An 11,859-nucleotide genomic window follows, 5' to 3' on the forward strand; every position below is an offset into this window, starting at 1 on the left:
GAGATAGAAAGGACCGAGAGGGTTCTAGAATCAATCGACCATTTATAAATAAGAGAACACAGTCTGGAGCGAAGCATTCAGCATAAGCAAGATGGTTCATAGGTTTGGTCTGAGCAGCCTCTGTCACAAGGAGATGCTGGAAGCCCAATGCGAACATTTATTCGTTATAGACATCAAAGGTCAGAACGCTATTCAGGGATTACTTGATGATGCATTCAGTGAGGAGCAGCACTGGTATGATGGTTTTATATACGAGATCATCTTGTGTCTCTTGGTGGATGTTTTACCATCAAAGGAACCCTGTGTGGAGAAACCGATGGGCTTTGTAAGGGAAGGAGATAATGAAGTCATAGGAGGAGTGGTGTTGGAAGTGGAAGAGGAATGGGCCAGCATACTTGGGCCGTATTTCAATCCCCTGGCCTTTCTTTCTAATAAGGAGTGTTCGGACCCCGAGGACGAAATCTGGCTTGCTGTCGAAGCTTCAGAGTGTGAGTCAAGAACACAGATATGGGACCTTTCAGAAGGATGATGATGAAGGAAGATGGTTGGTTGTCGGAAGGGAATATCGACAAGGTGGCGATCATAGGCATGCGGGTGGCCACCATTCTTAGGTTTATGTAACAAGCTATTGTAATTTTTTGAAGCTTGCGGTGGTTTTCAGAAAATATCACTATGTAAGACTCTTTTGGATTAATATAGGGTGCTATCCCCATCTTGATAGCACTTGCTGATTAAAAAAAATTAAAAAAAAAAATTGTTAATACTATTATTAGCATGTCATAAGCTATGGAATCTTTTAACTTTTGTTTATTTTGACTATAAAAGGTTAATATTGTAATTTTATTTATTTTATCATATTTAAATCAATTTTAAATTACTGAAAAGGTGAAATAGAGAAAATATGAGAGATTTATTTAAAATAAATAGTAATTAACTTATTAAAATTTATATCTATATAACCATAAATTTCAAAATCCTAAATCATCAAAAGACAACCACAAACCCATTTGATTTATGCAAATATCTAGCTATCTTATGAAGAACGTGAAAGATGAATGCAAGAAATGAAATCAAAAAATAAGAAAGGAAAGAAATTCAAACTTCCATTACTAAAATCTCTATAGTTTTTGAGTCTCCTTCAAATTTGTTAAAATTTCTCTAAAGCTCCTACAAACAAAAAGATTAGATAGAAAAAAAGCTTTTATATCATGGTGGGAAATGATAATGAATGATGAGATTTGAATTTATAGATTGGAGGGAGGGATAATCAACATTTGATTTTATTTTTTTCCTTTAGGAGATTGATAGTCAAAATTGCATTGCAAAAGTGATGGCCAAATATGGCATAAAGGAGTGGGATAATGTGGAACAGTGGAGGAAGACTGGTGAAAGAGAAGAAAAGACAAGTGGCTCATGGTGGGAAAGAAAAATTAAATAACTAAAATTAATTAATTTCATATGCAAAATAGGAATAAATAAAAATAATTGAATAAATTAGATAATTTGTTCAACTATAGAAGAGTGTGTGTTAATTAATAATTGTAAGAATTATTTAATAATGAATTATCATATGAATAAAGAAGTATTAATTGATTAAATAATTATTTAATTAATTGGTAATGTTATTAAATAAATTAAATAATCAAAATTATTTAATTAATCTTAGAGGAAGAAGATAATTAGTAAAATAATTAAATATTTAAGTAGGTGATGGTATATGAGGTGTAGAGAGGTTAATTTTTACTGTCTATATTTGTCCCTCTTTGAGACAATGAATATTTTAGTGTTGTTTCGAAGAAAAAAAAGAGAAAATTACAAAATATCATGCCCCATTGTGCCCTAGAGAATCAAGAAAAGAAAGTATAAGTTTTTTATAATGAGATTTATTTCTTAATAGGATGACTATGTTGAGAAAATATGGTAAGGTCACAAAAATATGTTTGAAAGGCTGAGAAGGAAAAGAAAAAGGTATTGATGAGCTCAAGAAGTTCCACGGGTCAATCTAGGTCAACAAAAGGCTATGAACTTTCCACTATTCTAAATCTAATAAAAATATAAGAAAATGGCGATTCTAAGAAATAAACTATTCATACACCATTAGTGATGTCATTGAGTTGTTCTTAGTTTATTCAATCGACCTATTTCGAATAATCCTTCATGGGTCATTTCTTATTTTAATGTGACAACCAATTCATGAAGATTAATATGTCAGTGGTGTGATAATCATTCATAAATCATATCATAAAAAAGATTGCACCAAAATAAGATAAGTAGTATCTTGGAATTCATGTCATATAGGAAGGGTTTTTTTGAATCTATAGGGTGACATAGGGCTCCTATATAATAAAATATATTAAATTTTGAATATTCAAAACCATTTGGCTATGGTGATATTATTTCTATTGCCCCAAAAATTATCGGTGCATGTAACATTTGTGAAGTTGCAAGGTAGCCATTTACTGGTTTGAATATGCACCATCGACCACATGGACATGGACAACCATGATCAATAGATCAAACATTCAAAAATAATTCTTCTTTATATTTCTTTGTGTTGGGCTCCACCTGGACATGTGTTGCAAGAGCATGACATTGAGGGCATGACTAGTACCTGACACTTTTGTCTCCACAATGCCATATTCCAATGAAAACTTTGTGAAGTTCTCCAATATTTCTTCCACTTGGGATGGGCCCATTTCTTGATTAGATGGTCCATTTTCTATTGGGGGATTGACAAGAATAACATGATAAAGGGCCACAAGGCCATGGAAGTGATTGAATATGCTAGGAAGGGACTTAAGATATATTAAATGTATAACTTAGGAAATATCACTAGCTAACTGAATGGATTGCTAGGTAGGAGGAGCTTATGATGAATAACATAAGACCACTTAATGTTATAACTTATATTTAAATATTTTATTCTCTCTCTTTATATTTTTATTGTGTAGTATTTGTTGGTATATTTCTAATTCTAGGTTATGCAGGTTATGTAAAGTGCAAGTTTGGGATTTCATGTTCTTTCTGAGTCTATTATATCTTGGTCCATGTGAGACTATAATGTATCATGCAAATATTTACACACCACATTGACATCCTTCGCTAAGATGCATAGATTTGGACTGAAAACTCCTTGTCATCTACAGTTTCTCTTCCTATATTTAGAATCTTTATTTTACTTATTTATAATTAGATATCTTCACCAATTTAACTTGTTTGAGATATCTAAATCTGAGTCATTTCTTTGGAAAGGGGCACCTATGTAAACTCCCCTCCTCTCATTTGTAAAGGGGGAGTTTTCTGAGAAATTGTTGTAGTGATACTTAAGAGAAAAGACATATTCATTGTTCAATTCTTGGTGAATCTTGTCTACTTTTGCAAGTTAGCATGGTTTCTTGGCTCTCCATAGAATAGATTTCATTTTTGAAGTTGTTAGATTGAATGAAGGATTTGATAGAATTGCTCAATGTGGAAAATGTGTTCATACTTCTGATAATTGGATGATTTTCAGTTATCGTGTAGAGTTAGCATGAACCAGTTGATGCCCTCCTAAATGGCACAAGGTTAGTCTAAGATCAAAGAACACAAAAACACACAAAACATTAGCGTTAGTCAATCAAAAACTAATCTAGTGAAGGCATTCCAAAAGAGACACAAAGAGACATGCTAATATATCTAATAAGTAAAACAAAGATCATGAGACATCTCCAACTGCCTCTTAGCATGGCCTTAGCTTCTTCTCCCTTGTTCCTCTCCTCTCCAAGTTCCAAAATAGTGTAGCTCTCAGCAGCTTTTTGCACTATGGATGCTTATGGAGGATTGAGATTGTAGTATAGCTCTAAATGTGAAATAAAAAGCTAATACTAATGCTAAAATGATGTATTTTAACCAAAATGATAAGATGTTAGATTGCTTATGCTAAAAATGCTCTCTAAAATGTCTATAGTCTAAATGCTTACAAGTTTTCAGGATCTGGATTATGAAGGAATGGGCTCTATTTATAGGAAAAATGGAGCAATGGATGGCCACGATTGAAGGGTTTAATCAAGGGTCAAGCTTGAAAGTTGGGGATCCATGTGCTCAATTGACACCAATGAAATGGTGACAAATGTCAACATAGGGTTGGGTTGAAAGAAGAGGTTGGAGGCATTAAAGGCCTAAGAAGACCTCATGGTTATCTAGAGGCTAAGGGTCAAGCCTAAATTAAGATTATCCACTGGATTAAGAGTTAATCCAAGGATAAACCTTTGTGCAAATGATTAAGAGATAATTATGGTCAAAGCATTAAAGGCTTGATGAGACCCTTGGGTTGGGTAGAGGTTGAGTCAAAACAAATGTTTTAACCATGTGGAAGGGTTTGGGTTAACCATTAATGGTTTTTGGAGACTTTTCGGATTAAGTGGTTGAAAGTTGGAAGCCTTCAATGGTTATCAAAGACTTTGAGGAATTAAGTGGTTGAAGGTTGAAAGCCTTTAATGGTTATCAAAGACTTTTAGACTTTGAGAAGTGACTCCATTTTGCTTAGGAATGTGACAATAATTAGGGGATGGATTAGGCTAATTAGGAAGGGGTTAGAAGAATCTAGAAGGGGATTAGATTTTTGCAAGTGGATTTGGTGGGTGAGGGAAAATAGGATTTTATTAAAAATAAAAAATCATTTATTTCAATAAATGTGTGCAAGTTGCATTTGTAGGAAAATGCAAGTGGGGTGGGGATAATGATTTAAATAAATGTTTTATTTAATTTATTTAAAAGAGGAAAAGGGGTTTTAATTAAATAAATTGATTTTATTTATTTAATTGATTGGAATTGGATTTAATGAATTAATTTAAAATAAATTGAATAATTTATTTAATTAATAGAAGAATGTTTGGGGATGAATTAATTAAATATTAATTTAATTAACTAATGGCTAGTGGATTTTTAATCAAATAAATATGAAATATTCATTTAATTAAAATGGACAGATTTATGTGACTACACCAATAAATGAAATTTAGCTTCTATTGCTTTATTCATTATTCAAGATGTTGGTGAATATGGGTAATATGAAAATGTTTTGATTTCCTTTGAAGATTGCACCGTTCTTGTGTAGTTGTTGAATTTGGCAAAGCAAGAATTGGTTTTAATTCCACTTTCGCAATTTCCATCTCCCGAGTTCATAGGATCAACTTAGAATTAGAAGTAGCTTCCAAAAACCTCATCCTTTTACCCTTTTTTCCAAGTAGAAGTAGGATTGAAAGGAACTCATCAAAAATTATTCCAAAAAAGAAGAAAGTTATAAGTGTCGGCAATCAATAGAATCCTTTGATTGATTCACTCCTCAAACAATTGCGTAAGTCCCCTTTGAGATTACCAGCATATCACAACGAACCAACTGAGACTATCCACATGAATCTGGAACCTTGAAGTCGTCTTTGTGATCACACAGTCCATCTGTTTAGCACATAGAAAATTTTGATCAAGAGAGAATAGGATATCTTTGGGTATTTTATTCTGAGTTGCACATGCATAAAAAACACATCAATAGAATTGGATCCTGGAGTCTCATTGAGTTTTAATCAAGACCAATGAATTTATGAGCTGGCATTTCTTGAGGACAAGTAATCTCTGGAGAGGGAGGAGTGTAATATCCCAATTTCTACACCATCTTGTTTTGCAAGCGTTGGCCAATTTTCAGCATTTTCCTTAGGTTCCCAGTTGTGCAAGAAGTGTTCCAATGTTTGTGGAGAGCCCAGGTTATAGTTAGACTAGAATGCAGGGTGTTGACAATTAGGAAGTTAGCATTAACTTTCTTGAGTTTTTCCTATGGTGTCAAGGATTTGTGATTATGGAGAGAAATTTGCCAAGTTGGTCAAGATTTTGCAGTGTTTGGTTGCTCTTCTTACAAGAGGATTTCAAGAGACCACTTGTGCAGGAGCCCAACAGTACAATGTTCTAAGCAAATGGAGCTACATATCTAGACTTATTTGGGATCTTGAAATCTCATTGAGTTTTAATTGGAACCAATCAATTTATGAGTTGACATTGCTTGAGGACAAGCAATCTTTGGAGAGGGGGAGTGTAATGTTCCCATTTCTTTGCCACCCTGTTTTGCAAGCGTTGACCAATTTTCAGCATTTTCCTTAGGTTCCCAATTGTGCAGGAAGTATTCCAATGTTTTTGGAAAGCTCAGGTTATAGTTTCTTGGCTTCCAACAATAGTTTGGGTGTTAGCATCATGCCCCCGCCTAAGAAGCAATATAAAACTTATTCTAATCAAAAAGAAAAATTGTCTTATTTATAAGACATCACAAATTTTTAGAAGGCGGCGATCATTTGGAAATAAGGGCGGCAAGTTAACTAATGCAGCAATTTAAATAAACATACAATGCAGCCATAACTGACGTCCGAACCTGGGCCGACTAATATTAAGAATAGAAATAATAATAACAATGGTTATTAGAAGAGGGCTGACTTAGCCCAAGAGAATAAACAATAATTGACAAATTATAATATCATGCAATGACCAACCAGGCTAACGAATTAAGTAATATTCAAATAATAAACTCTTCAAGGCCAACTGGGTACTGTTTAGGGCTGAGAGTAGTTGAAATAGATGCCTCCTCTTAAAGAAGACTCTTGAGGGATGTAAGAGGAGAGTCTCCCATTGGAGAAGGAGCATTGAATAGAAGAAAGAAAAAAGAGCAAGGAGAGTAGATTGATCAAGCAACAACACCTATAAGAGTAGATCGACCGCTAGCATATATATAACCTATTAGATCAGTATATAATTGTTTATTGCAGGCTGTAGCATTACTGTTCAACTGTGGTATGCATAAATATGTGCGTGTTATGTGTGTTCGATATATGGGCTATAATATGTGTGTAATAATGTATATGATCAATAATCCTTAATAAATTGATGTAGGCAATTATGTGGAATGACTAGATTTCCAATTTGTCTGTCAATTTGCTGCAACCAACCATGAGGTTAGGAAAGGAGTACAAGGAGGGAGAAACTGTTATGAGGTCCTCTTCTAAGCACGCTGCCTCATGGTGGTGATAGATAGTCCCATGAGGCCAAGGGGGTTCAAGGAGTGCTCCGCCCTTGGGCTTAGAAGGGAAGGACACTCTGAACACCCCATTGTGATTTCCCCACCAACCTCAAGAATGGTTGATTATGGGAATGGATTCAAAAGGATCTCAATCATAGATGGTGAATAAGGTGGCATGAGTATGAAGAGAAGATACAAGTGTCCTCACTAGGTACACCACCTCGTGAAGGATGGTATATCCACTCTTGGGCCTAGGGTAGAGAGTTGCTTCGGGAAAACTATCATGTTCCCTTATCTAGGTAGTTATGGTTTAGCCTAAATAATAAATTATAGATATTACATGATTAAGATGATTATGAAGATACGTTCTCTAACCCTAGTAATAATTGATACGATGTATTGAACTTTTCGATGATTTCCTAACATGATTGCAAGATCTCAACCAAGATCTATCTTGTTCAACAAGTTAAATTGATAAATGATATCTTTGATTCTATTTCATTCCTTCCTTTTCTTGGAATTGTGATTTTACGACAAAAATTGGGGCACTTACAAAAGGGGACATTATAGTTAATTGATGACAACACTCTCTATAGTGTTCTGGGTTTTTTTGGGTTTGTTCTCCTTGGTCCTTGAAGAACAATGTTATTTATAGTAAGTTCTTGCATGGAACCAATCTCTTTAGGTTTTTCTAGGTTTATTCTCTTTGGTTCTTGGAGAACATCAATATTTATAGTAAGTGCTTGCATGGAACCAATATTTTTGGGTTTTCTAGGTTTACTCTCTCTGATTCTTGGAGAACACTACTATTTATAGTAGGTGTTCATGTGGGCATCAATTATCGTTTTTCATCTCTAGTTATTTTTTAGCATGATCAGATTTCTATCTTTGACGTCTTGGAGAGTTCCATAAGGTGATGGAAATTATTTTAGTATTTTCACTTAAGTGTTTGAAAAATGACTTTTTAGTTTTTAACTTGTCTTAAATATTTCATAAAGTTATGTCTGTGTTGTGACCTTTTCACACATCACCCCATTGCAAACGGGGACCCCCCTCTTCTTGCTTTTCGCGCATTGTTAGTTTAGGGTTTTGGCAGTCAAGTGGCAATTTTGAGCTTTTAGCACTCGAGTCTCATTTTTGAAGTGATTGTGCTTGGAGGTTTCCAAGGTGCGAGTTAGTGTTTTCAAATTTTGAATTTTGAAGTCAATAGGATTAAGTGCTTAAAAATGCCAAATTGGCAAGGTGATCCTAGATTTTGCTTTAAGTTTGAGGTTGCAACAAGTTTAAAATTTGAGTGTAAATATCTCTAAGTGTTGTAAATTGGTGTTATTTTGTGCTAAGAGCATCAAAGAGGTCCTTTAGGAGTCATTTGTCCACTCCTAGGAGGTGAATTAGGTCAAATTTGCTCAAAGTCCTGATGGACTCATATTTTCCCCCACTCAAATCCAGTTAAAATGATGAAAGGCTTGATACGAAATGATGAAATTTAACAAGTATGGGCTTTTACGGTGTGAAAAACACCATTGTCCTGATGGGAAACGTTTCTCCCCCATGAAATTAAGGCATAAAACACCATTGTCCTGATGGGAAGCATTTTTCCACCAAGTTTTGAAGGTGCATTGGACTCTGTCCCGATGGAGGGTGTTTTTCCACCAAGTTGCAAGTGCTTTTGGGGAAATCCCAATACATATGGATTCTCCACTGCAATTGTCCTGACGGAGGTCATTTTTCCACCAGGCCTTAGTGAGCAAAATGAACGAGGAAAAGTTGTCTAGATGGACCACGTTTTTCCACCAAAGGTGAAAATGACTAAGTTAAGTGCATTCATTTGTCAAGATGAGGTTCGAATCCCCACCAGAGGAAGAAATGAGCGAGATGGAGTTAAGTGTGGACAAGATTATGTTGTCCCAATGAGGTGCATTTTTCCACTGGGATGAATTGACAAGTTTTAATGATATTTTATTGTCCAGATGGTATTTAAATTTCCCATTTACTACATAAAAGAAAAAAGATAGCATAGAATTGTCCAAAATGGAAAAATTAAATTCAGCAATTTTAAAAGCATGCAACCATATTCAGATTCCCAAGACACATTTTAATTAAAATTACCAAATTAACTAAAAAATGTATACAGATTGTAAGTAGTAAATAACTTGCTCTTATATAAGGTAAAGGTTATATTTGAAGATCGCCTTCAAGCGAGATGCCAATTTGATGTATAAGAGCACTTTGTGGACAATTATTTTTCCAAAAAAAGAATTAAAAAGCTCAAAATAGTTCTTAACTTCTTGTTATTTCATTGACGAGAGTTCTGCAAGTTGACTCGAACAGTCAGAATTTAAAACACTACGCAATGCTATCCAGACACACATATTATGTTTAACAGTGAAAATATAAAAATCTTTAATTGTTTTTCCATATATCATTTATCCTGTTTAACTGTGTGTAAAACCCTAGCCCACTCAATTTAAATCCGCACCTCCTATATGGATTCCGGAAAACTTCACTCTCAAGCCCACTCCAGTAGATAATAGAGCCCACATACCAAAAATTTTCCCAAATTAACAAATAAAAATATGTGAAAAACTTTCAACTGGTGAAAAAGCTTGCTTTCATAGAAGATTCCCAGGTTCAAGTCCCAGAAAACGTGATAAAAGAATTTATCAGATTTTAAAGAAAGATGGATCCAGGCATGCTTTTGCAGCGTAGTCCTGTGTACATACCCCCACAACACATATAAACAAATTTACCAAATAAAATACAAAAATTGTGGACTGGCTAATTATTGCGCTTTAATAGTCTGCACTCTGCAGTCGGACCGACTGCTGTATAAGGAATCCTCAAGCGTTGAAGTCAGTTAAAACAACTCAGCTTTGCCAGCATAGTACATTGTCCGGGACATGTCTTAAGTGTACGCTTGGGTTAATTGACACACATTAAAGCCCACTTTGTGAGTAATTACTATTCCAAAAAAAAAAAGCTCACAATAGTTCTTAACGTCTTTTTATTTCATTTAAGAGAGTTCTGAAAGTAGACTTGAACAGTCAGATTTGAAAACACTACATAATCTTATTCAGCCACATATATTGTGTTTAACTGTGAATCTATAAACATTTCATTGCTTTTCCATTTACCATATATCCTGTTTAACCGTGGGTGAAGACCCTAACCCACTGCTAATTTAAACCCGCACTCTTATTTGAAATACACAAAACTTCACTATCAGGCCCACTCAAGCAGTAGATAACAGAGCAAAGTGTTCAATCCCAGGTCACATAGTAAGGAATTTCCCAAGTTAACAAACAAAAAATATGCAAACTTTTAACTGGTGAACATGTGCTATTATAGTAGATCCCCATGGTCAAGTCCCAAAAAACGTGTTAAAAGAATTTTACCAAATAAAAAATAAAAACTGTAGATTGGCTAATGATAGCGCTTTAATAGTTTGCAGCCAGACCGACTGCTGTGTAAGGGATGCTCAAGCGCTAAATCGGTTATAATATCTCAGCTTTGGTATCATAGCACGTTGACCAGGACAAGTTAAATTGGGTTAATTCGCACATATTAAGTGTTAAATTGAGTTACCGATTCAAAAAGCCAGATGCAAGCTCCATTCGGATTTGAGGACAAAGTTCACGTCTAATTTTAATCATAAGAAAATACTAACAAATGATATTCATATTATTCTAATTGAACTACTGGCAAGTAAAGCACCCAAATTTTACCTGATCACCTACTTTCCATTTGTCAACAGTTTTGCCCACCGCTTCAATTACCCCTGAAGATTCCAGTCCAGGATAAGGAGGCACGCCGTTAGGCAGAGGGTACATGCCCTGTCTTTGCAGAGTATCTGTCCTATTCAGCGCTGTTGCACATATTTTTATCAGCACTTCTTCATCATTAAGCTGAGGATCGTCGACTTCTTGAACTTGCATGACATCTGGACCGCCTGGAGTTGTTATCACCACTGCCTTAATTTTGAATGCTTTCTGTGAATGTTTTACTCTCAGCTGTGGTAATTCGAGCTGTTTGATGGGAGTATGAAGATCATGAGCAGCAGTGGAAGGGCTACATGGGACGATGTTATGCAATTATATATCCACGCCGGTTCCCATTTAGGTAGCACTAGGCAGAATGTCGCAATACCACTGTATAGTGACACGTCATATTATTAGCATCTGTTTTGGAAATATTATTTTCATCAGAATTAATAGTTCCTGCTAAAGCATTAGTTCCTTTAAGATATCATTGTATTTATTCAATTTTATTTTTCTATTAGTTTAATCAATCATTTTAAAGAATTACATAAGCTATATTTAAATTTTATTTAAAATGATTGTAAATTTTTTTTTAAAAGTTTTTATTGTTCTATACAATTGTAAAATTAATTTTTTTTTTTTAAATACACAATTTATTTCTTCCTCCTCCATATTGATACCATTCAGCAACTTAACTGTAACTTCCAAAGCTGTCGAGCAAGCCAATCTCAATACGACATCTCGCATTACTCACAATTTATTGGGACTCACAAGGTAGAGCGATCCAATTAATATCAGATGACCAATTTTTTTTATGAAATTGAACATTTTTATCAAGGTGTCGACTAATCGTCGAAAATCACACACTCCTCTAAAGTATCAAATTTGGAAAATTTCATTATATGATGATATTGTTGTCAAGATTCAACTATGTAGTTTTTGAGTCAAACTCATCAACTCATGTTTCATGAGTAGTGGTTCACAAGAACCTATCTCTAATGAGAATGAATGATACACTTAGTACTCACTGTATCTAGGTGATGCTCATAGAGGTGAAGCATTGGG

At 34.6% G+C, this 11,859-nt stretch overlaps 1 protein-coding gene across 1 annotated transcript; it reads right to left on the minus strand.

The window, feature by feature from the left end:
* Window positions 1-1,158: 1,158 nt before the first annotated feature.
* LOC131856305 (uncharacterized) lies at window positions 1,159-11,541 on the minus strand. Its single transcript, XM_059207919.1, has 4 exons — window positions 11,475-11,541; window positions 11,183-11,253; window positions 10,762-11,061; window positions 1,159-1,167 (listed from the first exon to the last, which is right to left on the minus strand). Exons 1-4 carry the CDS (start codon window positions 11,539-11,541, stop codon window positions 1,159-1,161), a joined length of 447 nt encoding a protein of 148 aa, XP_059063902.1.
* Between the last annotated feature and the right edge of the window lie 318 nt (window positions 11,542-11,859).

The sequence above is a fragment of the Cryptomeria japonica genome, chromosome 7 (assembly GCF_030272615.1).
Source record: "Cryptomeria japonica chromosome 7, Sugi_1.0, whole genome shotgun sequence".
Lineage (NCBI taxonomy): Eukaryota > Viridiplantae > Streptophyta > Pinopsida > Cupressales > Cupressaceae > Cryptomeria > Cryptomeria japonica.